Here is a 24,065-nt window from a genome sequence, read left to right as displayed (position 1 = left end):
GGAGATCCCCAGAGGGGAGGGGTCTCTCCAGTATGCCCTGCATGCTCGCGCAGGGCATGCTGGAGCTTCCGGGGGCCACACAGCTCCCGAACTCCCCAGCCCCTGCCAGCTCCATCATGAAGCTGGCAGTTGTGTGGGTGGCCGATCCAGCCGCCCAGGGCTCCTGCCCTGCTTGTCTGCGGGGAGAGCGGGCTTAGCCCGTTCTCCCCGCAAACTCAGCAAAAGTGGGTCTCACTGATCCTGAGACCCACCTCAAAGTCTGCTGTTCTTTCCAAGCAAATCAAAGTGTTCCAGAATAAGGCCAGCATCTGCTTTTCACCCCTGACACATGGTGGCCCAGCTCTCAACATCAGCAATCCTGCAAAGGTGCAGGGAGATATAAGAGGAATGTGCACAAAAATGCCACTCTCCCCAACAAGGCCTTGCCATATACAAGTTCTCTCTTTCACATACCCACATATAATAAGAGACAGGAATTTTGCTTATAACTAATATGTATAATCAAGCCCTGTTGACTTTGCAAATAGTATCCATCATTTCTATTTTCTTACCATCTGTGGCATTTGTGTACCACTAATCATGGAAAGACTCTCTGATGAACCACAGTAGCTGTTTAACATTCCTAGCAACTGCCTTGGTACTTTGCCATAGAAACACCCTTGACAGGAGTTAATAACACCTGTGGTGTACCAACTCTTCTATAACTATTGGCCAAAAGTTTATTTTAGTTACCTTTGGGTACAACCATTTCTCTGATGTTATGATACATAAGGACAAGCTTAGAACTAGTATTCATAGACTTCAATCTGATTAAGTTCACTTGGGCACTTTCCATTCTTTTATGGCATATGATGCCATATTCAGAACAGCTGTCTTCATTTGACCAAATCTCAATTTTGGAATAACTGATTTAATTGGGTATTTAACCCAAATAGAGTCCTAGGCCACAGCCATGGTTTACAAATCTTGCAATGGGTTATAGAAATGAAGATGTAACATCTATAATTTTGTTCCAGCAGATAGTGTTACCATAAACTGGAAAAGTACAGAGGGGGATAACCAACGCTGACGCTCTGCACAGCATCTCATATGCATTTCAACACATCATGTAAAAAGTTAAACAAGAGCGCTGTTGCAGATACAAGAATTGTGCAAACAGTGGTGTGATGCTGTGATTATTGGAAGTAATGGCCGTATCATTGCACAACTGCATTTGTGTAATTCTTATGTTTGTACAATAGTGCTCTTGTGCAATTGTGTGCATGTTGTGTTAAAATACATGTGGAACGCTGCACAGAATGTCAGCCAAATAAAAGGCTCATTCAGATGTTCGTGGGCCCCTCTGTGCTCATGGTTAGAGCTCCAAAGCAGAGAGGAAGTCCTGTTCCAGAGCTGTCACTCACCCCTCCTGAGCCAGGCGCTCATAGTTATGGTGCTGTGTGTGCGAAGAGGGAAGTGCTGTGGCCATGATATCTGGCTGCTACTCCAGAAGCCAGGTTGCTACTCACAGAAGCTCCCATCATCATGGTTACAGTGCTTCTGGTTATGGCACTTCCCCTTCACACAAAAAATGCCGTAACCATGAGCACCCAGCCTCAGGGTGTGAGTGACAGCTCTGGGGTGGGACTTCCTCTCTGCTTACGGTGCTATAACCACACAGACATCTGAAGAGGGCTATAATGAGATGTCTGGAAGCCAAGTCTTGTAAGGATTGGTTGAGGGAGCTGGGCATGTTTAGCCTGAAAAACAAAAGACTATGGGGAGATATGAGAGCCCTCTTCAAATATCTGAAGGGCTGTCATGTGGAAGAAGGAGCAGAGAAGTTCCTGAAGGCAAGACTAATAGGTTGGAATTACAAGGATGCAGATTCAGGCTAGATGTTAAGTACAATGTCTTAACTGCAAGAGCCATTTGGCAGTGGAATAGTAGGTCCACTACAGTAGTTCCTCATGCAGCAGTTGGTGCTCCTCCACTGAAGTTTTTTAAATGGAAGCTAGACCACCATCTGTCAGAGATGCTGAAGGAGATTCCTACACTGAGCAACAGGCTGGAGGGCTCCAAGGTCTCTTCCGGTTCTACTACTATTACAGCAACAAATGCTTATATACCACTTTTCAACTAAGTTTCCAAAGCGGTTTACACAGAGAAATAATAAATAACATTCTATAACTCAGATTGTTGGATTATTTAAATTAAGAGGGACAGATGGATTCTATAGTGATTATTACATATGTATCTGATAACATTTGGTGTAGCCTAGTTAACCAGAGAGCCACCGAATGGCGCAGTGGGGAAATGACTTGACTAGCAAGCTAGAAGCTGCCAGTTCGAATCCCCACTGGTATGTTTCCCAGACTATGGGAAATGCCTATATTGGGCAACAGCAATATAGGAAGATGCTGAAAGGCATCATCTCATACTGCACAGGAGATGGCAATGGTAAACCCCTCCTGTATTCTACCAAAGACAACCACAGGGCTCTGGGGTTGCCAGGAGTCGACACCAACTCGATGGCACACTAGTTAACCAGAGCCTGAGCTGTGAATCAGGACTTTTCTGCTTTGAATCCTGCTTCTGCTGTGACTCATTAGGTGGCCTTAGGTAAGCCACTCCCCTTCAGCCTCAGGTAATATGGAAGATAATAAAACTCACTTACCAGAATTGTTGCAAGGATTACAAGATAATTAATGTAAAGAGCTTTGAACTAGGGGCATAACTATAATAGGGCAAGGGGAGACAGTTGTCTGTGGGCCAACTGCCTTGCGGGGGGGCCCAGAGGCAAGTCACATGACTGACTCCCCCAGCTGTGCACCTGCCTGGGCCTCCTTCATTTGTAGTCATTCTCCGAAACTGATGTGAGTGTTAAGACCTGGAGCTACCAAAACAGCATGTCTTTCTGTAGTACCATTAAATGACTTGCATTGTCCACAATTTACAAAACCTTAAAAAAAAATAAATTAGGGTGATGTTCTATTGTGGCACATAGGTTACTGTATATATACATTTTGCTGTGCTTTTTGTTACCACTATTCAGCCTCATTTAAGATTTCTTTACTGAGCTGAGCTTCAGTGGGGTGACATTTTAAAATCTTGTCTCTGGGTCCACTCCAACCTTGCTACACCCCTGCTTTGAACACTGTACCAGTGCTCTGTATCATTATTAATAACCACGTGCCTGAGGCTTACAGTTATGTATGATCTTTTCCGTGAGCCTCCTTCTGTTTGAAATGGGGCCACCTCGTCCCAGATCCAAATATTGATCTGTTTATTCACATTTCAAACCCATTGGCAGGGCAGAGAGACCAATAAACCTTGCTCATATTTTCTTTTACTATCCTTTTAAAATAATGTTCTGTGTCGCAGTCTCAGAAATAATCACTTAGCCATCCATCTCTTCTAATTAGATTCTTCTTTGCAGTACATAATCAGCATATTTTGATACAGAATTATAACTAAACATTTTTTATTGCAAACTTTGACTGTCTGAGTCTATCATCCCTTCTACAGCTGCTGTTTCTCTCATTGTCTGTGTGTGCGGGGGGGGGGATGAAATTGTTCATTTATATGTATAAATTATTTGGATAGAACTTGATTTTCCTTGGAAAAATGAAATGAAGTTACTGTGGAATGCCAGTTCTAGCTTCTAAGGATGCTGCCAGGGTCTTTGATTTTGGCATCCCCCAGCCATAAAGTGCTGGGCCCCAACAGGCTGCACATTTGCCAGATCAAATGACTATCCTTTTAAAATAATCATCGTGATAATCATTGCTGATCGTCCATGTGGATGATCAGCAAATGACTAGCTTGTGCTGTTTTCAGGTTTAGCTCATGGGTTCGGGAGTTAAATGGCCATTGCTGAGTTCATAGCTCGGCCAGGAGAGTTCATTTAGTGCTGGCCTGAATCTAACTCCCGAACGGGGCTGCGTGGCCCCGTTCAGGAGCCAGACCACGCCCCCCACGTCTGACATCAGACATAGGGGGCGGGGCAAGTGGGGCTGCCACAGCAGCTGGACATGGGCCGCCACTGGTCTGGCTCCGCTACTGATCCTCTACATGCACCACAAAATCCGGGGTTGGTATCCTGTTTCAGATGGGAGTCAATGGATGAGCCAGGGCCTTTGCCAAGGCAGGATTCAGTAGGGATTCCAGGAGGGACATATACCTTGTACAGCTTCCAGGGAAACATGACAATAAAGGGAGTCAAGACCTTAAATAGCAGAACAAGTGCACAAGGGAGATGTTGTTAAACAACAACAATTATTATTATTATTTTATGTTTTTAATAAACCAACCTCCCCGCAATGTTTTGTGCATCCATTGCTTTTTTAAAGTCTTTGTACGTTTTTCTTTTTCTTGCAAAATCAGTTGTAATGTAGCTAATATTATTATTACTCCTAAACAGATCCCAAAGTGTTTGGGGTTCCCTCAGTATTTATTTCATTTTATTTAATTTATTTATTTATTTATTTATTTATTTATTTATTTGTCCATTCAGTGTATATAGCGCCCTTCCTAAAGTGGCTCGAGGCAGTTTACATTAAAATGCAAAACACATAATAAAACTAAAACGGTTTAAATAAAACTTTTTTTAAATATCCGGTTAAAACTAAGACTAGACATCACTAAAAGCCAGGCTAAAAAGATGGCTCTTTAAGGCCCTCCCAAAGGGCTCTGAGGAAGATAATCCTCTGTTCCTGGTGTCTATCTTATGTTTCTTTTAAGGATTGTGAGCCCTTTGAGGACAGGGAGCCATTTTATTTATGTATTTATATCTGTGCTTTGGGAACTTTCGTTGAAAAGTGGTATATAAATATTCAAATGTTGCTCCAGAGCTACTTGGAGCTGACGACTATTTTTTATATCCACTGCCTAGGTAGGTTGGATCGGCCCCACCCCTTCCCTTTGGAAGGTTCTGAAGTTTAAAGGGGCCTAGACCGTTTTTTTACACAGAGACTCTGGCTGTGCTGGAAACCTCTGTTTTGACTGGTACAATCTCAAGGGATTCCTCTGAGTCAGTGGATGAAGGCATGGCCATGTCTTCAGGCTGTGGTGGGAGTGCAAAATCTGGGTCCTGTGGTGTTGGGGTTCCCATTCCCAGTAGTGTGAGATTGTCCAGGATCTGGGTCATAATGTCTTCCCACCCTCACTACCTAAACTGTCCTGCTCATCCCCCATTTGGGGGGTTCCAAATCCAGGATCATGACAGGCAGAAAAAGGAACATAAGAAGCTGCCTTATACCAAGTCAGACCATTGGTCCATCTAGGTCAGCATTGTTTACATTGACTGGCAATGCTCTCCAAGGTTTCAGACAGGAGACTTTCTCAGTCTCCTGAGTCTGGAGATGCTGAGGATTGAACCTGGGACCCTCTATATGCAAAGCAGGTGCTCTAGCACTCCGCTACAGCCCCATCCCTTAAGGGGAATATCCTCCTGCAAGGAGTGCTCACATGTTGTCAGAGCCCCCATTAAGACCTTGACTGATTCAAATGGGCTAATACACCAGGAGACCGAGGAACCCTAAGAGGATGAGGACTGTGGAGAAGACATTCCAGCAGAAATCCCTGAACCTGCCTCGATGCCCATCCCTAAGGAAGACCCCCTTCCAGGCCCTCTTCCCCGATCTGCCAGACCCTACCTTACCTGATGCTTCACTGAGCCCTCCTGTAGTACCCCTGGAGGAGAATGGCAAGCTATCACCACCCTCAGATCCAGCCAGCCCCCAACCACTGATTTCCTAGCACATCCTGGACTCCAGAGCTGACTGGTAACAGCTCTCCAAGGTTTCAGGAAGGAATCTAGCCCAAGCCTACTGGGAGTTGCCAAGGATTGAAACTGGGATCTGCTGCATGCAAATCAGAAGCTCTACCACTCAGCTACAGCCTTATCAATCATTGGTTTCCAGTCCCCTCACCATTTTGTTTGCCCTCCTTTGAACCTGTCAGGAGTCACTGTCCCTGGTGGCACCAGGACTCCCCCAAGGAGTTGGTTGGCCCATCTGAGGCCATGTGCACATCTCCCTCCTGATGATGTCATGGATGCACACCAGACTTGGCAGGCAGATGCCCGCAGGGGAAGGGGGCAGGGCTGGCCCTGGGGAAAGGGGGCAGGGGAAGGGCTTGAGGATAGCATGTGACACCCCCCACCCCAATAAGGATGAGGGCACTTCTGGTGGAGAGGCAGGGAGCATGCCTTGAGTTATTTAAGAGCTGCTCAGCCAGTGATGAGGGTCAGAAGCAGAGGAAGGTGAAGGAGACTCTGGGAGACAGAGAAGCTGCTCTGTGACTCTGGTGACAAGGACTGGCAGGGAAAAGGGGAACCAATTTTTAAAAATCCAATTCCCCACTTGTAGCCTGGAGTGGTATAGTGCTTTGCCACTTGACTGTATGAATGTACTAACCAGCCTCCTGTCACCAGGGAGGAAGGGGCTGGCTCCCAGAAACCTGCTATGGAGGAATGAGTGATAGAGGTGTGCAAGAACCTAAAATCATGGTTTGGTAAGAATCTGGACAGAATTCTAATTGAACCAGCTCTCTCCAAACTGGTTTTGTTGAACGGACTGGCTGGTCTGGTCCATTTGACCGAACTGATTCAGCAGTTTGAGCAGCTCTACTTGTAAAGGGGAATCCAGCAAGGATTCCCCTTTATAAGTAGGGGGCTGGGGGGTATCCTCTAAAGGGTGGTGGGGCATGGCAAGAGAAGTGGTTTAAAGTACTTACTGGCCCAGTGTGGCTCCGCAGTTCCACAGAGGCTGGAATCGGAACCTTTAGCAGCTTGCTAAAGGGGGATTGCCGCAAAATTGGGTGGCACCAGGAGAGTGAATGGCAGTACTGGCAGCCATGCTGGGCAGGTAAGCACTTTAAACTACTTATCTTGCCACCCCCTGCTCCCTTTCAGTGCTGAACCGGTCTGCCCAAACCGGGCTTGGTTCAATTTGATCATGGACCAAATCGCCTCCGGTTCGGTATGTGATCGAGCTGCCGAACTGGCCCAGTTTGAGGTGAACTGGTTCGTGCATACCCATAATGAGTGCCTCTTGCTTCGCTTTCATTTTTTGATTCTGTCTCTTTGCAAAGCTTGTCTTTGTGGATCTATAGATCAGTCTCAGTGCTACTTGAGCACATCTTGCAAGGGTTCTGACTTAGTGTTCCTCTGTGCCCACACCCAGAAATAAGAGACAGGACACAGGAAATAGGTTTAAACTAGGGCCACAACTTTATTAACTAGTTTTAACAAGAGATCTGCTGTGTAGCTAAGCCACAGTGCAGCTGCCACCCTTGGGGTGAGGCAGTGTACCCCCCCCCTCACCTGCTGTTGTGACCAAGGGGCTACACTATTAAATGGCACCGCTCCTAATGTTCGCCAAATCAAAAATCCCTTCCAGTGCGACAGTGCAGAGTAGGCAAAAAACCATCCACCTCCAGGCCAATCTGAGTGGGTGGGAAAAATTCCTACTCGGCCCCGAATGGCAGCCAGCTAATCCCACACTGTTGCTCAGGAGGGTAAGCGGATACCGAGATGTTCCTGCAGGAGGCCAACATGGGTTGGGGATCCCTTTTTAGTGTGTTCTATACGGCCTTCCTGATTGGCCGTATAGACTGAGGATGCAGCCCACAGCATTGTCCACTGCATGGTCCAACATGCACCCTGCTGAGACTGAATGCAACACCACTACTTCATTCTGCACGCTGCACGCAGAGTGGGGGAAGGAATGGTTTTGTGTGCCATTTCTGATGGGACACGGAAATGAGTGAAAACCTGGGCCACAACTTTAGTAACTGGTTTTAACAGAGTTCTGTAAACTACAATGTGGCTTCCACTCCTGGGGTGAGGCAGTTGTTTGCTGTATGACTATGCCTCCCCTTTTTTGGGTGAGCACCCCAGGCTCTGAGGCCAGGCACAGTCCCAGCCCCTCCCTTCTACTGGATCAGGGTCACACAGAAGCCTTCTGAATCTCCACCTTGAACAAAAGTGGCATTTGCCTATTTGTCACTAACCTTCCTTCCACATGTTTTCCTTCCGTGGTGAGGGTCTTCTCTCAGCCAGATGCTCAGTTCCTTGAATGCAAGTAAGGATTCTACAATCATAACCAGACTCACCAGGGAAGACAGAGTGCTGAGGAGTATGCTCTACTCTGTAGATGCCTCCTTCCTCCTGGATTCTGCATTTCACTTCCCAATGTTTCCCTGATTGACTGAAAACACTTCTGCATGAGTCTTCTTGCCCAGTCTTCCTGCTTCTTGCCCAGTCTTGTAATGTCTGTCCTCAAAAAATCCATGATCATCTTCAGGATGCTTAACCTCATTGAACAGTGTTTTTCCTCCTGAAGATGGCAAGAGTCACACTGTTAGTTCAGGAAGGTGGACTTCTTCATCACTGGATTGGTCCTGAAAATTGCAAGCTTCAAAGTTCAGGAAGAACATTTGGCAGCCTTTTGTGAAATGGTCCAGGCACCTTCCTCGATATGTGACTTTCAAGCACATTCTTCCCTCCATCCTCACTGTATATTCTGCTGCTTTTTCACAGAGAATGCCACTAAACACCCAGACCCATCCAGGGTGTGGCGGATTTGTCCCAGGCTTCCTCAGACATGGGGAGGGGGAAATGGTGGCAGGACGAGGAGCCAAGCAGTGCCCATTGCACCAGCTCTCCTCCAGCTGCCATTCAGTTTAGAAGAGGCGTTGGAGAAGGACACTTGGTGCTGCTCCAAGTAGCATGGGTGATTCCCGTGGTGGTGAAGTAGAGGGGTGATGCATGCACTTTGAAAGGCTGTGTGGCACCCCTGGAGCAAGCAGCAGGAGAAGGGCTGTAAGGAGGCTGTGGGACCAATGGCTGCACCAGGCTGCTGGGAAACACGCCCAGCCACTGCTCCATGAACGGCAGACTCACTTGCCCAAACAGGTCCTACCGTCCCACTGGTGGGCAGCTGCAGTGTGCCAGGGCTGGCTCATGTGCTTGGCTCCCTCCACTCTTGTCATACCTTGGATCATGGCTGGGCAGGCCCTAGCACCTTGGAGGCCTCTTCTCACCCATCAAGGATCAGCTAAAGAGGCCTCCATCCTGCCAATGGCAGGGTGGCTCACTCTTGAGGATGGCCACTTCTTCATCCCCACGCCCTGGGCCCTCTCCAGCACTCCAGGGGCCTCATTGTGGGGCGTGGTACAGTTCTGACCCAGATTTCTCCCACATCACCTGTGGGCTGGACCTGGGCCCAGTGAGGTTCCTTACCATGGGGGGCACTGTGGGCCCAGACGAGCCTTGCTGCTCCTGTGCTGACTCTCTGTTACGGTGTAGTTCACCTGGGCACTTACTGGCTTCCTGGGTCGAGGGACCTGGGGGGGCCTGGCAGCGGGTGGTGGTGGGATAGCTGATGCTCCCCAGGGGCATCGGGCTCCTGGTTGCATTTGGAGGTGTGACCACATGAAGTCACAGTGAGAGAGCCCAAACTAGTAGGCAAGGCACATAAGGTCACAGTGGAGAGCTGGTCTTGGGAGGCAGCAAATATGTACTGTCCCCTTTGCTCAGCAGGGTCTGCCTTCATTTGCATTTGTAGGGGAGACTGTATGTGAACACTGTGGGATATTCTAATTGTCCTGGTTGCAGTGGATGAGTGGCATTGCATGGGTGGGGTGCAGGAAAGCAACAAGATTTTCAGCCTCAATACGCTGGCTTAGGGAACATACCTATTGAACACTGAAGGGACCCCCTGGGCTCCCATTAGGCATGGGTTCACCTTTGGCAAGCAAGTGCACCAGACATCCCCTCTTTTTTTTTTTTTGGCGTGCACCTGTCTGCAGGCCACCATGGGACCCAAGAAAGCCAAATGGAAGCAGGACAGGCACCCTGTGCAGTAATGGAAGCACCCTCCTCTCCATCTGTCTTCTTCTGAAGAAGAAAACAATTGGGGAGAGGTGTAGGCTTTGTTGGTCTGGCTGGAAGACATGGAGAAAGTAAAGAAATCTCAGGTCAGGGGATCTCTCAGGTCAGCTAGCCCCCGAAGATAGGAACACCAGGGCTGAAAGGTGGGCCAGGCTAATGCAGGCACTTTCTGACAGAATCGTTGCTTTGGAGATCACCCTGACTGGTTCTCATCTGGCACTGGATGACCAGAATGCAGATGCCATGGGAGAAAGACAGCCCTGACAAGCATTGGTGGCAGCGAGAATGCATTGGCTGAGTTAAACACACCATTGAGAGGTCACCTACTGCCAAGTGCATCTAGTGAGAGAGTAAGTCAGTATCTTCCAGCTCCTCTTTCAGGAGCCAGAGGTGGTACAGAAGGAAGGTGAGCAGGCCCGGGACCTGGAGAAGTCAAAATGGAAATCAATTGATCATAATTGGGCCAACTGCTTGTCTGCTGACTGTTTACATGGAAGCAGTGCCACAGGTCCAGCCAGGGCCCATCCTGGTGTTGGTCAGTATTTTAGACATTATTCACCAGGTCTTTATGGACTTTGCTGGAAATGTGTGGCTTAATTATGATCAAAATTTCCACATGAGAGCAGCCATGGAGCCCTCCTTGCCATGGGACAGGCAGCAGCTGGAGCTGTGGCTGCAGATCATGTCTCCAATTAGTCTGATCCAAAGTGATCGAGTTGACAGTGGCCATTTGATCTCCAAGACACCTGGAGAGGGGACATGTTCAACACCCTCCTCATAGTGGAAGCTCCAAAGGGTTCATGTGAATTAAAGGAAACTGAGATCCGTGAGAGGTATGGAGGAGGTGGTGCAGAAGATGATTCAAAAGGAGGTGGACTTGGGAAGGGTGCTTTGCCCCTTCTGCCACCTCCTCCTCCTCCTAAATTTGGGGGGTTTTCTGCTGGGGATCATCCCTAAGATAAGAAGGCCCCTGGTCAGTTCTGCCAGATCAATCACCTTCCCTTCCCGAAGGGGCCAGTGAATATCAGCCAGCTGTGCTCAGTGCAGTATACATCAATCAACTAAGGTGTAAAGTTGGCACATAACTGTGGCAGACTGGTGCTGATGGTCAAGTGCAACCTCAAGTCTGCCTTCCATCTCCTGCCAGTGCACGCATCAGATTTCTGCCTCCTGAGTTTCCAGTTGGAAGGGCACTACTATGTAGTGGGATTCTCTACATCATTTGGGAACTTTGAAATTTTCAGGACCATGCTGGAGTGGGCCCTAGGAAAGAAAGCAAGGCTTAACACAATGGCACATTTTCTAAATGACTTCTTGCTTGTTGGTTCTGCAGGTGCCAGCAAATGTGCTCATCTCCTGAACCAGTTCCAACAGTGAGTGAAAGAGTTGGGCATGCCTCTGGTCAGGGACAAAACTGAGAGCCTGGCTACTGCACTCACATTTTTAGGCACTGAGCTCAACATAGTGGCATCCAGCTGCAGGCTGCTAAATTACAAACTCACCACACTCAGGGCAAGATTGGGGAATGCACCTCGGCCATGAAGCTGATGCTTAAACAACTTCAGGTGTGCATGAGACATCTCAACTCCGCAAGCAGTCAGAGCGCCCGGCCAAGTATTTCTGCAGTGTATTTGCAATGCAACAGCCAGTCTGAAGGAGGCCCACCATTGAACCCACATGACGGCCCAGCTGCGGCCTGACTTGGTGATGTGGGAGGAGTTTTTGGTTAAATTTAATGGCATCTCCTTCTGGCAAGCTGAGGCTGAGCTTCCCATTCACTCTGATGCAGCAGGGGGGGCATGGGATTTAGTGTGTTCTTCCGAGGCTGAGGCTGGTTGGAAGCAGGTGCCATGAGGAATTTAACATACTTGTAATTTCCCCTCCCCCCATTGTGGTGGTCCATTTGTGGGCTGATACCCTCAGTAACTCCATGGTCAGGTTCTGGTGTGACAAAGTGGCCAGCATTCTGGTGATTAACACACAGACTTCAAAGTTGGTGAGGATGATGAGCCTGGCCTGGGCTTTTGTCTTGCAGTGCCTGTGACACAACGTTCTCTTTGTGGCTCAGCATGTGCCTGGTGTTGACAATGGCATTGCCAATGCCCTATCTCATTTCTAGGAGGAGCGCTTTTGTCAGCTCATGCCAGAGCAAAGCCAGAGCCAGACAGGATGCCTCCTTGACTATGGAGCCTTGGCACATAGAAATGTGCAGGGTCATAGGAGCCTTGATGGCCCCCAGGACTCAGGCCAGCTATGAGCAGAAACACATGGCTTTTGATAACTTCAGGTCACAGGTGGACCTTGACTTGTCCCAAGCCATTCCCTTGGAACATCTCATGCAATACTTAGTGAACTGGTGTGAGTGTGTGGCTTGGCCTCAAGCACACTGGTGGACCATTTGGTCACCCTGGCATTCCATGTGAAGATGCAGAGTCTATCTTACTCATCTATGCAATTTAGAATCCATTGCATGCTGGAAGATTGTTTAAGGTCCAGCCCCACCCTACTTCCAGTGCCTGGTGATGCCTGAAATGCTGGTCCAGGTTTGGCAACTCTTGATAAAATTGTGTGCATGTCCTATGAGATGGGCAAGGGGTTCTGTTGGTCTTTTTTGGGGGGGGCGGGGGAGGCCTTTTGGGGGGTCTAAGCTAATAGGTGGGCTTGGTAAGCTACAGGAATCCTGTGTAAGGGCGATGTATCCTTTACAGTACATCAGAAGGTATTTCCATCATGCTGTGGTGATCCAAAACCAACCAGAAGGGGTAAGGCTTTCTCATCCGGCTATGCAGGTCAGAACACATGGAGTTATGTCTGGTTCACTCCTTTGAGCGCTATTTGGGCATGAGAGGTGCAGGAGGTAGAATTCTGTTTGCGCATGCCAGTGGTGCACCGCTTACACAATACCAGTTCTGGTCAGTCACAAGGAAGGCACTCAGGAGGCTTGGGTTGTCCCCCATGCTCTTTGGAATGCACTCGTTCCGCATTGGGGCAGCCATGACTGTGTCCCGCACTGGGTGTCTGAAGGCATGGGTTGCTGACACTCAAAGGTTTACAAATGCTATGTCCATGGAGACATTGTTTTTCCTTTATAACATTTCCCGTTTCTTCTCCAGGTGTTGGTGTGCCTTCACAGCCAGTCAGGGTTTTAATCTGCAGCCTCTCCATTGTGTTTTGGGCCCACATGTAGGCAGCAGGATCCAGTTATGGAACTCAACTTGGCCTGGGCAGCCATGCCACAATCTTGTGGATTGATAGGCACCAGGCAGGGGATGCAGTGGAACCAATTGCTACCATCCTCTCTTGTGAGATTTACCAGGGGTGATGCCTGGGATCTCTTCTCCCACATGGCACTTGGAACGTCAGGTCATTTTAGTTTACGAGTCTTCCAGATAAATCCTCATAATTACAACTCCATAGGGATAGTTCTCTGTTATTGACAATTTGTACCTTGCCATTTCATTTTAAGCAGCTGCACAGTCCAGGGTTCTCAGCCTTGGGTCCCCAGATGTTGTTGGATTACAACTTCCATCATGTCCAGCTACAATGGCCCTTGGGAGTTGCAGTCCAACAACATCTGGGGACCCAAGGTAGAAACATCTGCTATCAATATGGAAGTCCTCTGTTTGGATCCTGCCTCTGTCAGGAAACTCACAAGGAGGCCTCAGGCATTTTCCAGTGCCTCAGTCTTCCCATCTGCTTGAGGGACACAATACTTACCTACCCTACAGGGCTGTTTTACAAATTGCAACAAGAGCTAAGAATATAAGAACATAAGGTAATCCTCAAGATTTTCCTCCCCCCGCCCCGCCAGCAATTCCCCATGGGACTAGGGTTTTTTCCCAATCATCTTCTCCCTTCTGGGAGACTCCTATCTGCTTATTGAAGCTGTCCCAGAGCATTTACTGGCCCAGATGATCTCCCAAACACTTACCTCTGAATGACAGGTGGGTCCTTCCTGATCCTTGCTGGGTCTGGGGCAGCAGAGGTTACCTTGGTGCTCCTTCTCTGAAAAAGGTGTGTGATTGCCTTCAGCCTAGAACACAGCAGCGGGAAGAAGGTGAGCTCTGGGGCTTTCAGTCTCTTTTTCTCCTGAGTCTGGGCCATCTCAAAGCTCCAGGGATGCCATGAATCTTCCTTTGTGGGCAAAGAATCATGGGCATCTTTGAAAAGACTCCTTGGCAAATGTCAGAATTGCTGTGTCATAGCCCAGTTGTGCTTGCCCCACAATGGACTGTGCAGAGTTTCCCATGTATTTGCCACATAATCCAGAGAGGGTTGAATTGTAACTTCCTTCTGTAAAAGGGACTCACCTTCTTGCCAAAGCCCTCTTCTAGAAAAGCCGCTGTGGTGTGTTTTATTGCAATATGGGCCCAATGAAACTCATCTGCTCTATACGCCTGTTGTATGGGCTAAAAGAAGGGACAACAATCAGGATTTTCCATCCCCTCCCAACAATTCCCCAGGAACCCAGAGCATATCCTCACCTTCAGGCTCCCCCTTTTCCTACTTCTCATCCTGGGGACCGCAATTCGTCATAGGCTGCATGGAGCCACAAACCAAATCCCTGTCTAGATCTGACAGAGGGTCTGTGGGTGGCTTATTTCCCTGGAATTGTTTCCTGCTCCAGGTGATGCCATCATGCCTTCTGAGACAAGCACCAGATCCTACACAGCTCCCAGTGCTCCAGATCAGGACCATGGTCAGAGCCGATCAGGCAAGTGCAGAAGATGGGTATTGCTCCAGCAGTGTCCCTCAGAGAACTGCTGGGTTTTGTAGTTTGCTGAGATCATTATCCTCTTTATTATGGTCACTGACCAGCAAAATTTGCTAATATCTGTAGAATTCCTTTTTGTTGTTTCTGACATCCATCTCAAGCCTCAGCTCCTTCTTAGCCTTAGCTTTCCTGACACCATCTCTACAGGTTTGGATCACTCTTTCATATTCTTTCTTGATTATATGCCCCTCCTTCCATTTCTTGTATGTGTTCTTTTTGCTTCTTAGCTGCTCAGGTTGTTCTCTGTGCATCCACTCTAGTTTCTTGAGATGTCTCCCATTTTCCCCTCTCATGGGAACTGTTTGCAAATGTGCTTTCAGTATTTCACTTTTCAGAATCTCCTATTCCCCCTCAACTCTTTTTTCCTTCAGGCTTTCTAGGAATAGAATCCTATCTACTATTCCTCTAAGATAACTTCCTGAAACCCAGCATGCATGTCCAATTTCCTGGAAGGTTCCTTCCCCTTGATATTATAAATTCCAAGATGGCATGGACACTTTTTCCCAGGTTTCCCCCCAGCTTTGTTTCATCAACCATTTCTCCTGCCCAACACATTCTCCCTCATCTTTATGAACTGTACACCATCCAGGCATCCTCCATGGAGATAATATCAGCTGTGATCCAAGAATCCAAACCTTTCTCAACACCACCATCTTTGCAGTCAGCTATTTCCATGAAGGATTGGGAAGAATGGCAGCAAGGCTCTGAGAGCAGTGGCAGGTGGCAGCAACAGTGGCAGTGGCAGTAGCTCTCTGCAAGCATCAGTGGGGTGGCAGGAGGGAGGAGAGGCAGGAATGGCAACAATGGCGGCAAAGCTCTGCAGGTGGCAATGGGGCAGCGCAAGTGGCAGCGGGCAGCAACAATCGTGGCAAGGTGCTGCAAGCGGTGATGGGGCAAGAGGAGTGGCAGCAATGGTGGCAAGGCACTGTAAGTGGCAGCAGGATGGTGGGCTCAACTGGAGAAGCAGCAGGAATGGTGGCAATGATGGAAAGGCTCTGCAAGCAGTGGCAGTGGCAGCAACAGCGGCAATGGCAGTAGTGCTCTGCAAGCGTCAGTGGGGTGGCGGGAGGGAGGAGAGGCAAGAATGGCAACAGTGGTGGCAAGGCTGTACAGGTGGCAAGGGGGAAGCACGAGTGGCAGCGGGCAGCAACAGCAACAATAGTGGCAAGGTGCTACAAGCAATGATGGGGCAAGAGGGGTGGCAGCAATGCTGGCAGTGGTGGCAAGGCACTGTAAGTGGCGGCAGCGTGGTAGGCTACACTGGAGAAGGCAATGGTGGAAAGGTTCTGCAAGCAGTGGCAGGTGGGAGGAGCAGCAGCAACAGTGGCAATGGCGGTAAGGCTTTGCAAGCAGCAGCGGGCTGGTGGGCGGGAGCCGGAGAAGCAGCAGGGATGGCAGCAATTATGGAAAAGCTCTGCAGGTGGCAGCAGAGAGGCACATGAGGAAGTGGGGCAGCACAACTGGCAGGGGGGGAGGAGCAGCAGCAATGGTGGTAATGCACAGCAAGGGGCAGCAGGAGGAGAGGCAATGGGGGCAATGGTGACAGGGCTCCTCAAGCAGCAGTGGGGCAGTGGGTGGGAGGAGCTGCAGCAATGACTGCAAAGCTTCGCAAGCAGGATCAGGGCAACACCTGCCACAGTAGGCAGGAGCAGCAGCAGCAACGGCGGCAATGGTGGCAAAACTCTGAGAGCAGTGGCAGGGTGGCAGCAGTGCTGGCAAGGCGCTGTGAGCGACGGCAGGGCGGCAGGCTGGAGGAGTGCCAGGAATGGCAGCCATGGTGGCCAAAAGCTCTGCAAGTGGCAGTGGGGCAAGAGGGGCAGCAACAATGCTGTTAATGGCAGCAAGGTGCTGTCAGTGGCCTCAGGATGACGCACTGGGCTGGAGGAGCGGCAGTAGTGGTGGTCATGGCGGCAAGGCTCTGCAAGCAGCGGCAGGTGGCAATGGCGGTAGGGCTCCTCAAGCAGCAGCTGGGCAGTGGGCAGGAGAGGGAGGAGTGGCAGGAATGGCAGAATTACGGCAAAGCACTGCACATGGCAGCAGGATGGCACAAGAGGCAGCGGGGTGGTGCAGATGATGGCATGAACCCCAAGCATGACGACTCCATAGCACCTGAGTCTGACTCTGAGGATTCTGTGGAGGAGGCAGTCAGTCAAGAGCCCTGGACCTGACCCCAGGGTCTGACACGGAGGAGGAGGAGGAAGAGGAAGAGGGGTTCGAGGAGACTCTGCCTCCAACACCAGTGTTCCCCCTACCTGCTGACCCTCTCAACACTCCCCTACCCTTTTCCTCAGACTCGGAGGATGAGGAAAGGGCACCAGGACCTCAACTGCTGGAGCCAGGGCCTGGAATGGAGGAGACAGACCCTTTAAGACCAAGGACATTCCAGGTTTGGGCGGGGCTGTACCTCTAGCTGCAACTGAAGTCCTCGGTTTGCCTCTGCTTCTCGCTGAAGCAATTCTGTAGTGGGTGTGTTTGGCCTTCTTCTCGGTCCCTGCTCTTGGATTCCTTGGCTTCTGGCTCCTTGCTACTTTTTGACTCTGACTGTGCCTGCTCCCACCAGACGGATCCTTGGCTTCTGGCTTGTTGTGACTTTGGCTTGGGCTGCTCCGGTGCACTTCCTGCCACACCTAACTTGCCCAGGTACAACCAGTGGCAGGGGGAGGAGCGGCAGCCATGGTGGTCATGCACCTCAAGGGGCAGGAGGAGGAGCAGCAATGGTGACGACAGTGGCAGGGCTCCGCAAGCAGCAGTGGGTGGGAGAAGCAACAGCAACGGGAGCATAGGCTGCAAATCTCTTCCAGCAGCAGCAGAGCAGCACAAGCGGTGGCAGGCAGGAGGAGTGGCAGCAATGGTGGCCATAATGACATGGCACCACAAGCAGCGGTGGGGCAAGAGCAATGCTGGCAATGGCGACCAGGTGCTGTAAGCAGTGGCAGGTGGGAGAAGTGGCAGGAACAGCGGCAGTAGCAGCAGGACTCCGCAAGCAGTCGCAGCGCAGCGGGTGGGAGGAGCAGAAGCAATGGTGGAGAGGCTCAGCAAGCAGCAGCGGGGCTACAGGAGCGGCAGCAATGGTGAAAATGCACCGCAAGTGATGGTGGGCGGGAAGAGCGGCAGCAATGGCATCATGACTCCGTAAGTGGCCACGGGTGGGAGAAGCGGCAGCAACGGCTGCAAGGTGCCGCGTGTGGCTCTGGAGTGCAGATCTAAGATCAAGACCATGAGACTGGAGTATAAAAAGATTGTCTGCCACGACTCCAAATTGGGGCACATCAGAATAATAATATTTATCTGGAAGACTGATATCCCAGCAGTCCAGTACACCACTCCACAAAGGTTTTTTAAAAAAAGAAGTTAAAACAGCTTTCAGGATGTAAGCATGCATTTGCATACGGCTTCATATTTGCTTGGAATGGGAGGAAAATGACCAAGGAAATCATCTCCTGGTTCCCGGGAGTGGGAAAGGAGAAACCTTGAAAAGGAAACATCACATGTTAATTGGAAGAGTGATATCTTGGTAGTTCCGTTCCCCCCCACACACCCTTTTTAAAGGAGAGTTCAAGAGAGGAGGTTTAACTGCATACGCACATGATATCTTTCTTTTTGGGGTGGAGAAGGTGGTTTACAATGGGACAGGACACAAGCCACACTGGATGGAAGTGGGAAGTATTGCCACCCTCTATCAAAGCCCTGTGTGGACGGAACATTGTGCAATGACCTGACAAGAAAAACCATCATGGATTACCCATTATGATTCAGCTAAAGAACCTGCAAAAAAACCTCCTGGTCTGGATGCAGCCCAATATAAGAGAGCCATCACTTTAAGTTGCTCCCCCGCCCCGCCCACTAAACATAAGAGAACTACCACTTTAAAAAGTGTCTCTTTGTGTAGTTAGCAGGGGTGATTCCTAAACTGTGTGCCACAGTGGTTTAGGACATGGTTCCCTGTCCTAAAGGAGCTCGCATGTTAAGCAGAAACACACTGGCTGAAGATAGCATTCTTGGGCTGAAGAGGAACAGTTGCTCTTCCCCAGCTGCACAGAAGAAGAGAGAAGCCACTTTCAAAGGTGCCTCTTGGCCCACTTAGCAGGGTTGCTTCCCAAACTGTGTTGCACAAGAGGGCCCCAAAGAGTAGTCCCCTGTTCCAAAGGGCCATGTGATCTGAGAAAGAGTCAAGGGAAACCCTGGGAGGGGTGCTGTGCTGGGCTTCTATATGAGCAATTGCTCTCTCTCTGCTCCACTTTAAAAGGTGCCTCTTGGCCCAGTTAGCAGGAATCTAGTTAGCAGCAGATAAAGCAAACATTACAGAACTCCACTAAGTCTCTCACAAAGGCAACAGAAGCCGGGGGCGGGGGGCTGCCCTTGAAAGTGATAAAGTGGGTCACACAGCACAAAAGGGAAGCCCCTTCCATCACAATCAACTTGCCTCTCCCTGCGGGATGCTGATGGCGCCCAGTGAAGGAAAGCTCTGCTGGTGTCCATGAAGCTTTTAACCTGTTCTGAAGAATGATCTTTCTGCGGGCCCTGGAAGAGAAGAGAAGAGAGAAGAGAAGGAAGCAAGCAGCTGTTCTCCCAGATCCTCTCTCTCACTCAGTAATAGAAACTGCTCCAGAAAAGGCAGAGGAAGCCATTTGCTCCTACACTTTGCTCCCACAAGAAAGCTCTGAGCAGCTGACAGTTAGGAAGACAGTTGGTGATGCCACAGAGGGTGATGTCACAAAGAGAACTCAGGACTTTAAAAACACACCCACCCACTGAAGAAGAATCCTATTGGATCAGAGCAAAGGGTTAATTTGCAAGGGAAAAGGCAGATTCTAGAGTAGGTTCTAAGTCTATCCCTGCACATTTGGAGGAAAATTCAGTGGAACTCATCTGACTCAGAAAACTCAGTGGAACTTAACTGACTTGGGCTCCAGAAAAAGTCAGAAAGCAGACTTGACTCCTTGCCCTTGGCCTCACTATAGGTCTGGATTTTGACCTTGTGTTTCACTGGCTGAGGAAGACCCAACACTTTTGTTGCCACTCCCCCAAAAGTGAGGAAGGCTTGCTCTTCTGCACGGGCAGTACTGGTCAAAGCAATGCCCAGACCTCACAAAACCTAGGCCAGGTTCAGTGCAGCTCAGTAATGTCAGTGAACGACATCGATGAGGACACACTGTTGCTGACCCTGCAACCTCAGTAGGACGGGGGGAGTTTACCATCAGAATCTCAGCAATGGAGGAGAAAACAGAGAGGAGGAATGAATAAGCAAGGATAAGGAGGAGTGAATGAGCGAAATGCAGCAATGGGCTGCCCTGCTCCTTAAACATTGTGCATAATTAGTTTTGAATATATTTGTATCCAATGCCTTTGCTACATCCCAGATCTTTATACTTTGCTCTATCAACTTCCTCCTTGCTGGTTTCTGCCACACACACAAAAAACAGGCACATACTTCCAAGGACTATGTAATTGCTCCAGGGAGTGGTACTGGTGAGTCACCTATTGTGGTAATCCACTTTGGGTCATGATTAAGCCCCAGTTTTGAGTGTGGCAGTGAGTAAGGAGAACAACAATGCTGAAGCTGTCTGTTTTGCTTTCTTATCTTATATAATAATGCCCCACATCATTGCAAGTCTGACAGTCCCTTTGTCTACTTTGTTGTACTTAAAGTTGTGCCCTTGAGTCAGGGTCAACTCCTGGCAACCACAGAGCCATGTGGTTTTCTTTGGTAGAATACAGGAAGGGTTTACCATTGCCTCCTCCCACGCAGTGTGAGATGATGCCTTTCAGCATCTCCCTATATTGCTGCTGCCCGTTATAGGTGTTTCCCTTAGTCTGGGAAACATACCAGTGGGGATTCGAACCGGCAACTTTGCTAAGCAAGTCCTTAGTAATTGTCAGAAGTGTTATGTCACCACTGGAGAGGGTGAGCACAGGGCCAAATATAATTCCTCCACAACAGGAGTGCCTACAAGGCAGTGCCATTTGCCATTGGCAGTTGCATACCTGCCAATGTGTCCCTATGCTGGCAGGTATGTAGAAATTGTGAATGGGGAAATAGGGTCATGTTGGCAGGTATGCAGTTGTGGATTTCGTCTGTGTGGTCACAATCACAGAACCTGAATTGCCCACACACCGGCTGCTACTGAGAACAAGTTCACAATGTACAAATCTAATTAACCAAAATATATTTAATCTAGATTAATGGATGAATTTATTACTCTGTGGAATTCTCTGCCACAGGACGTGGTGATGGCCATCAGCTTGGATAGCTTTAAAAGGAGATTAGACAAATTCACAGAGGCTGCTAGTCTTGATGGCTATAAGTGACTTCCAGGTTCACAGGCAAGATGCCTCTGAATACCAGTAGCAGAAGGCTTTACACACAGGGCATCTGCCCCAAATCTCCTTCAGGAGAGAGAGTGTGTGTTCACACACCAGCCAAACTTACCCCAAAGTCCCTTTAAGATCCTTGGACCCACTCCACACACAAATCGGGCTTTGTGATGCAAATTCTAACTTATCTCGAGGTATTTCCGGATTTTTAAAATGCTGGTTTTAAGCTACTTTTTCTGAAAACACTGAGCAAACAGGGAGAGGCGCTGACCTAGAATCATTAGCATGATAAGAGGCATGCTCTCTTCAGAAATGCAGATGTAGCTCTTCAGTAATCTCTCCCCCACCATTGGCTAGATTAGAAGGAAAACACAGACACCTGCATGTGGACTTGTTTCAAAAGAAAACTGAGAGCAGAGGGGAGGGGCTGCTTTCCTCAATACTATGAGTGTACTTCAAAGTGGCTTCACTCAACATTTACCCTGAAGCCTCAAGCCAAGTGTGAATAACTCCCAGGAGAGGGGGCATGCTTTCATCAAGCCACTGGCTTGTTGGCTTTGCAGAGGTATCTGGTGGGCCATGTGGCAAACAGGATGCTGGACTAGAGGGGCCTTGGGCCTCATCCAGTAAGGCTCCTCTTATGTCCTTTTGATGAAACATTGCAGGCCTAATTATTATTTTTAGCATCCTTGCTAAAATTTGGGGAAACAAGCCATAGAAGGAAAACCTGTTTGCATGCGCCCAGTGGAGCAAAATATTATTGTAAAGAATTCCTTTTCCTACAAAAAGACTAAAGAAAAGTTTTATCTGTGATTCAAACACAATTCTTGAGAATGTAGTCAGCAAACCTTTTTCATTGCAGAATAAGCTCTAAAGTAGTCTTACGAATGTGGAAAGAGTTTGACTGGTGTTATTTGAATCCAATAAACTTTGAATTTAAAAATCAGAGGATTATATTGGAACTGAAAGATTATCTTCATGGGTGCATAACTTTAGAAAAAAGAAAAATTGGGCCTTCAAGAAATGAGTGTTTTTGTTTTCTAGATGCTGCAGATCTAGGGTGTGGCTGTGTGGATAGTTATACATGGTGCCATCTGCTATTTATTGTAGAAGACACACAAACGTCTGAAGATTTGTACCAAAAGTAAAGAAACATGGTTTGGCATTCTGTGATATATAATTTGTTTTTCCATTTTTTTTTAAAAAAAGATCAAAGTGTTCAAATATGGAAGACATGTAAATTCACTTGAATACCCCACAATTTAATGAAGGGTCCAGTTGTTTCAAAGTCTGTAGATGGGTAAAAGAAGTTCTTGAAGAACTGAAGGAATGTGTTGCTATGTTTAAAAGGTCTGCTTTAATCGGCTGCAAATGGAAAGAGTGAGCAATCTTGTATATAATAGACTTGTAATGAAAGGGATCCTCAAGATGATGTGGTGGGTCCTTTGAAGGGAATTATGATCACGTTGACTACAACTTATCTTCAATGTGTAAATTAACCACCTGGGTTATGGACACAGTGATCATATTCAGAGCTCGGTCCACTGCCTCTGGTGTTGGTATGCCAGCTTAAAGAACACAAGGTAGTTGGTGTGTAAGCAGAGGCACTCTTACCCTTGGACTTTGGGGTCAAAGTCCAGGGCTTCCACAGCCCCTGGGGGCCCCCAAATCCTCTTTAGTCTGTCTTGGGTGGTGTGGTCACTCGGCAGAACATGATGATGCTTACTTTGCAGGGGAGTGGGGCTTCCAAAGACCTTTAGGTCCAGGCTCCAAAATTACCTAGGTGCACCTCTGTGTGCAAGAGGCCAGTGGGGGCTGGGGCTTAGCAAGTTCAGGTTCTAGGGTCTCTAGTTTTAGAGGCTCCCAGCTGGCAGGCTCCTGCTCAGGGTGGGGTATTATGGCTTAGGTCTTGGGTATGATCCTCCAACCTAACTGTTCCCTCCTCTCTGAGTCAGACTCTGTGGTACTGCTCAGAAGAGAAATGAGTAGTAGATATTCTCAGAGGACAGTGTGTTAGGCTGGAGAGACATGGGATACGACCCTGCTCGGCTATGATGTTTAGCCTGAACTATTCCGTATCTCCCATTCTAATCTACTTCACAGGGTTGCTGTGAAGCAACCCTGTTGCGGAAAATTCCATATTTGTTGCCCTGGGTGGGATAGAAAAGTGATAAACGCACATCTAACAGACATACCATATTGAGGTGACATACAACTCATCTTGGCTCATGACAGTAAAAGGCAACATTGGAATAAACCTGTAGAGTTTGTTCCTTTGTGAGCTGTACAAATATTTAAGCGAGGTTCTAATTTTAACAAGGGTTGTTTAATCCAACAAGAAGAACTGATTCATAAGGTCACCTTGTGGCAAAACTTTGTCTACTGTACAGTTGCTAAAAGCCAGCAGTTGAATCTTGGCTGCAGAAATATATTTGAATCAGTCCTTCTGTGCTCTTACAGGATGTAATTCCGAGGTCGCAAGCTTAGAAAAGAGAAAGCTCTGTATCTTTTATACTGAAAGTGATCTGCAATGTTTCACTCACTGTGAATGGGGAAGCCATGTAAGCTGTTGTGAAAACAATATTAGAACTGTATTAGGTGCTATGAAAATTGCTGTAGAATTCACATGTAGAACTTGCCCTCAAAGCATTAAAAAGTTTTCTAGTAATACTAATATAAATGACAGATGTGGCTTAAATTTACCAGAGAAGAAAAATTTACAAAGAGAGAATGCTTTAAATGCCAGTCACCAATGAGCTAACTTTGTGCAATAGGTAGAGGCAGAAGGGAGAAGAGAGGGCAAATGTTTGGGCAGATGCATATACTAGTAATTTTGTCTAACAAGCATGAATTGTCCCCTTTGCTAAGCAGGGTGTACCCTGGTTTGCATTTGAATGGGAGACTGCATGTGAACACTGTAAGATATTTCCCTCAGGGGATGGGGCCGCTCTAGGAAGAGCACCTTCATGCTTGCATGCAGAAGGTTCAAAGTTCCTTCCCTGACATCTCCAGATAGGGCTGAGAGAGACTCCTGCTGGTAACCTTGGAGAACCTGCTGACAGTCTGTGTAGCCAATAGTGAGCTGAATGGACCAATGGT

At 48.4% G+C, this 24,065-nt stretch overlaps 1 protein-coding gene across 12 annotated transcripts in view; it reads right to left on the bottom strand.

Annotated features, from left to right (window-relative positions):
* Window positions 1–7,190: 7,190 nt before the first annotated feature.
* Window positions 7,191–24,065, bottom strand: part of LOC128327889 (keratin-associated protein 9-1-like) — a 46,173-nt gene continuing 29,298 nt past the window's right edge. Inside the window, exons 1-5 of one of the 12 annotated variants that reach the window (XM_053257204.1) lie at window positions 21,082–21,203; window positions 19,075–19,172; window positions 18,237–18,366; window positions 13,809–13,910; window positions 7,191–8,321 (exon numbers count right to left, since the gene is read on the bottom strand). In XM_053257204.1, the coding sequence (XP_053113179.1) occupies window positions 8,094–8,321; window positions 13,809–13,910; window positions 18,237–18,366; window positions 19,075–19,130 (516 nt within the window). In that variant the 5' untranslated portion in view covers window positions 19,131–19,172; window positions 21,082–21,203 and the 3' untranslated portion in view covers window positions 7,191–8,093. Of the gene's footprint in view, window positions 19,345–21,081; window positions 21,204–24,065 lie in introns of those variants that run through there. The other 11 variants (XM_053257205.1, XM_053257203.1, XM_053257206.1 and 8 more) reach the window with 11 other exon arrangements.

This window comes from Hemicordylus capensis, chromosome 5 (genome assembly GCF_027244095.1).
Source record: "Hemicordylus capensis ecotype Gifberg chromosome 5, rHemCap1.1.pri, whole genome shotgun sequence".
Taxonomy (NCBI): Eukaryota; Metazoa; Chordata; class Lepidosauria; order Squamata; family Cordylidae; genus Hemicordylus; species Hemicordylus capensis.
Note: the sequence above shows the minus strand (reverse complement) of the source record. Positions and strands in the feature narration are given on the sequence as shown.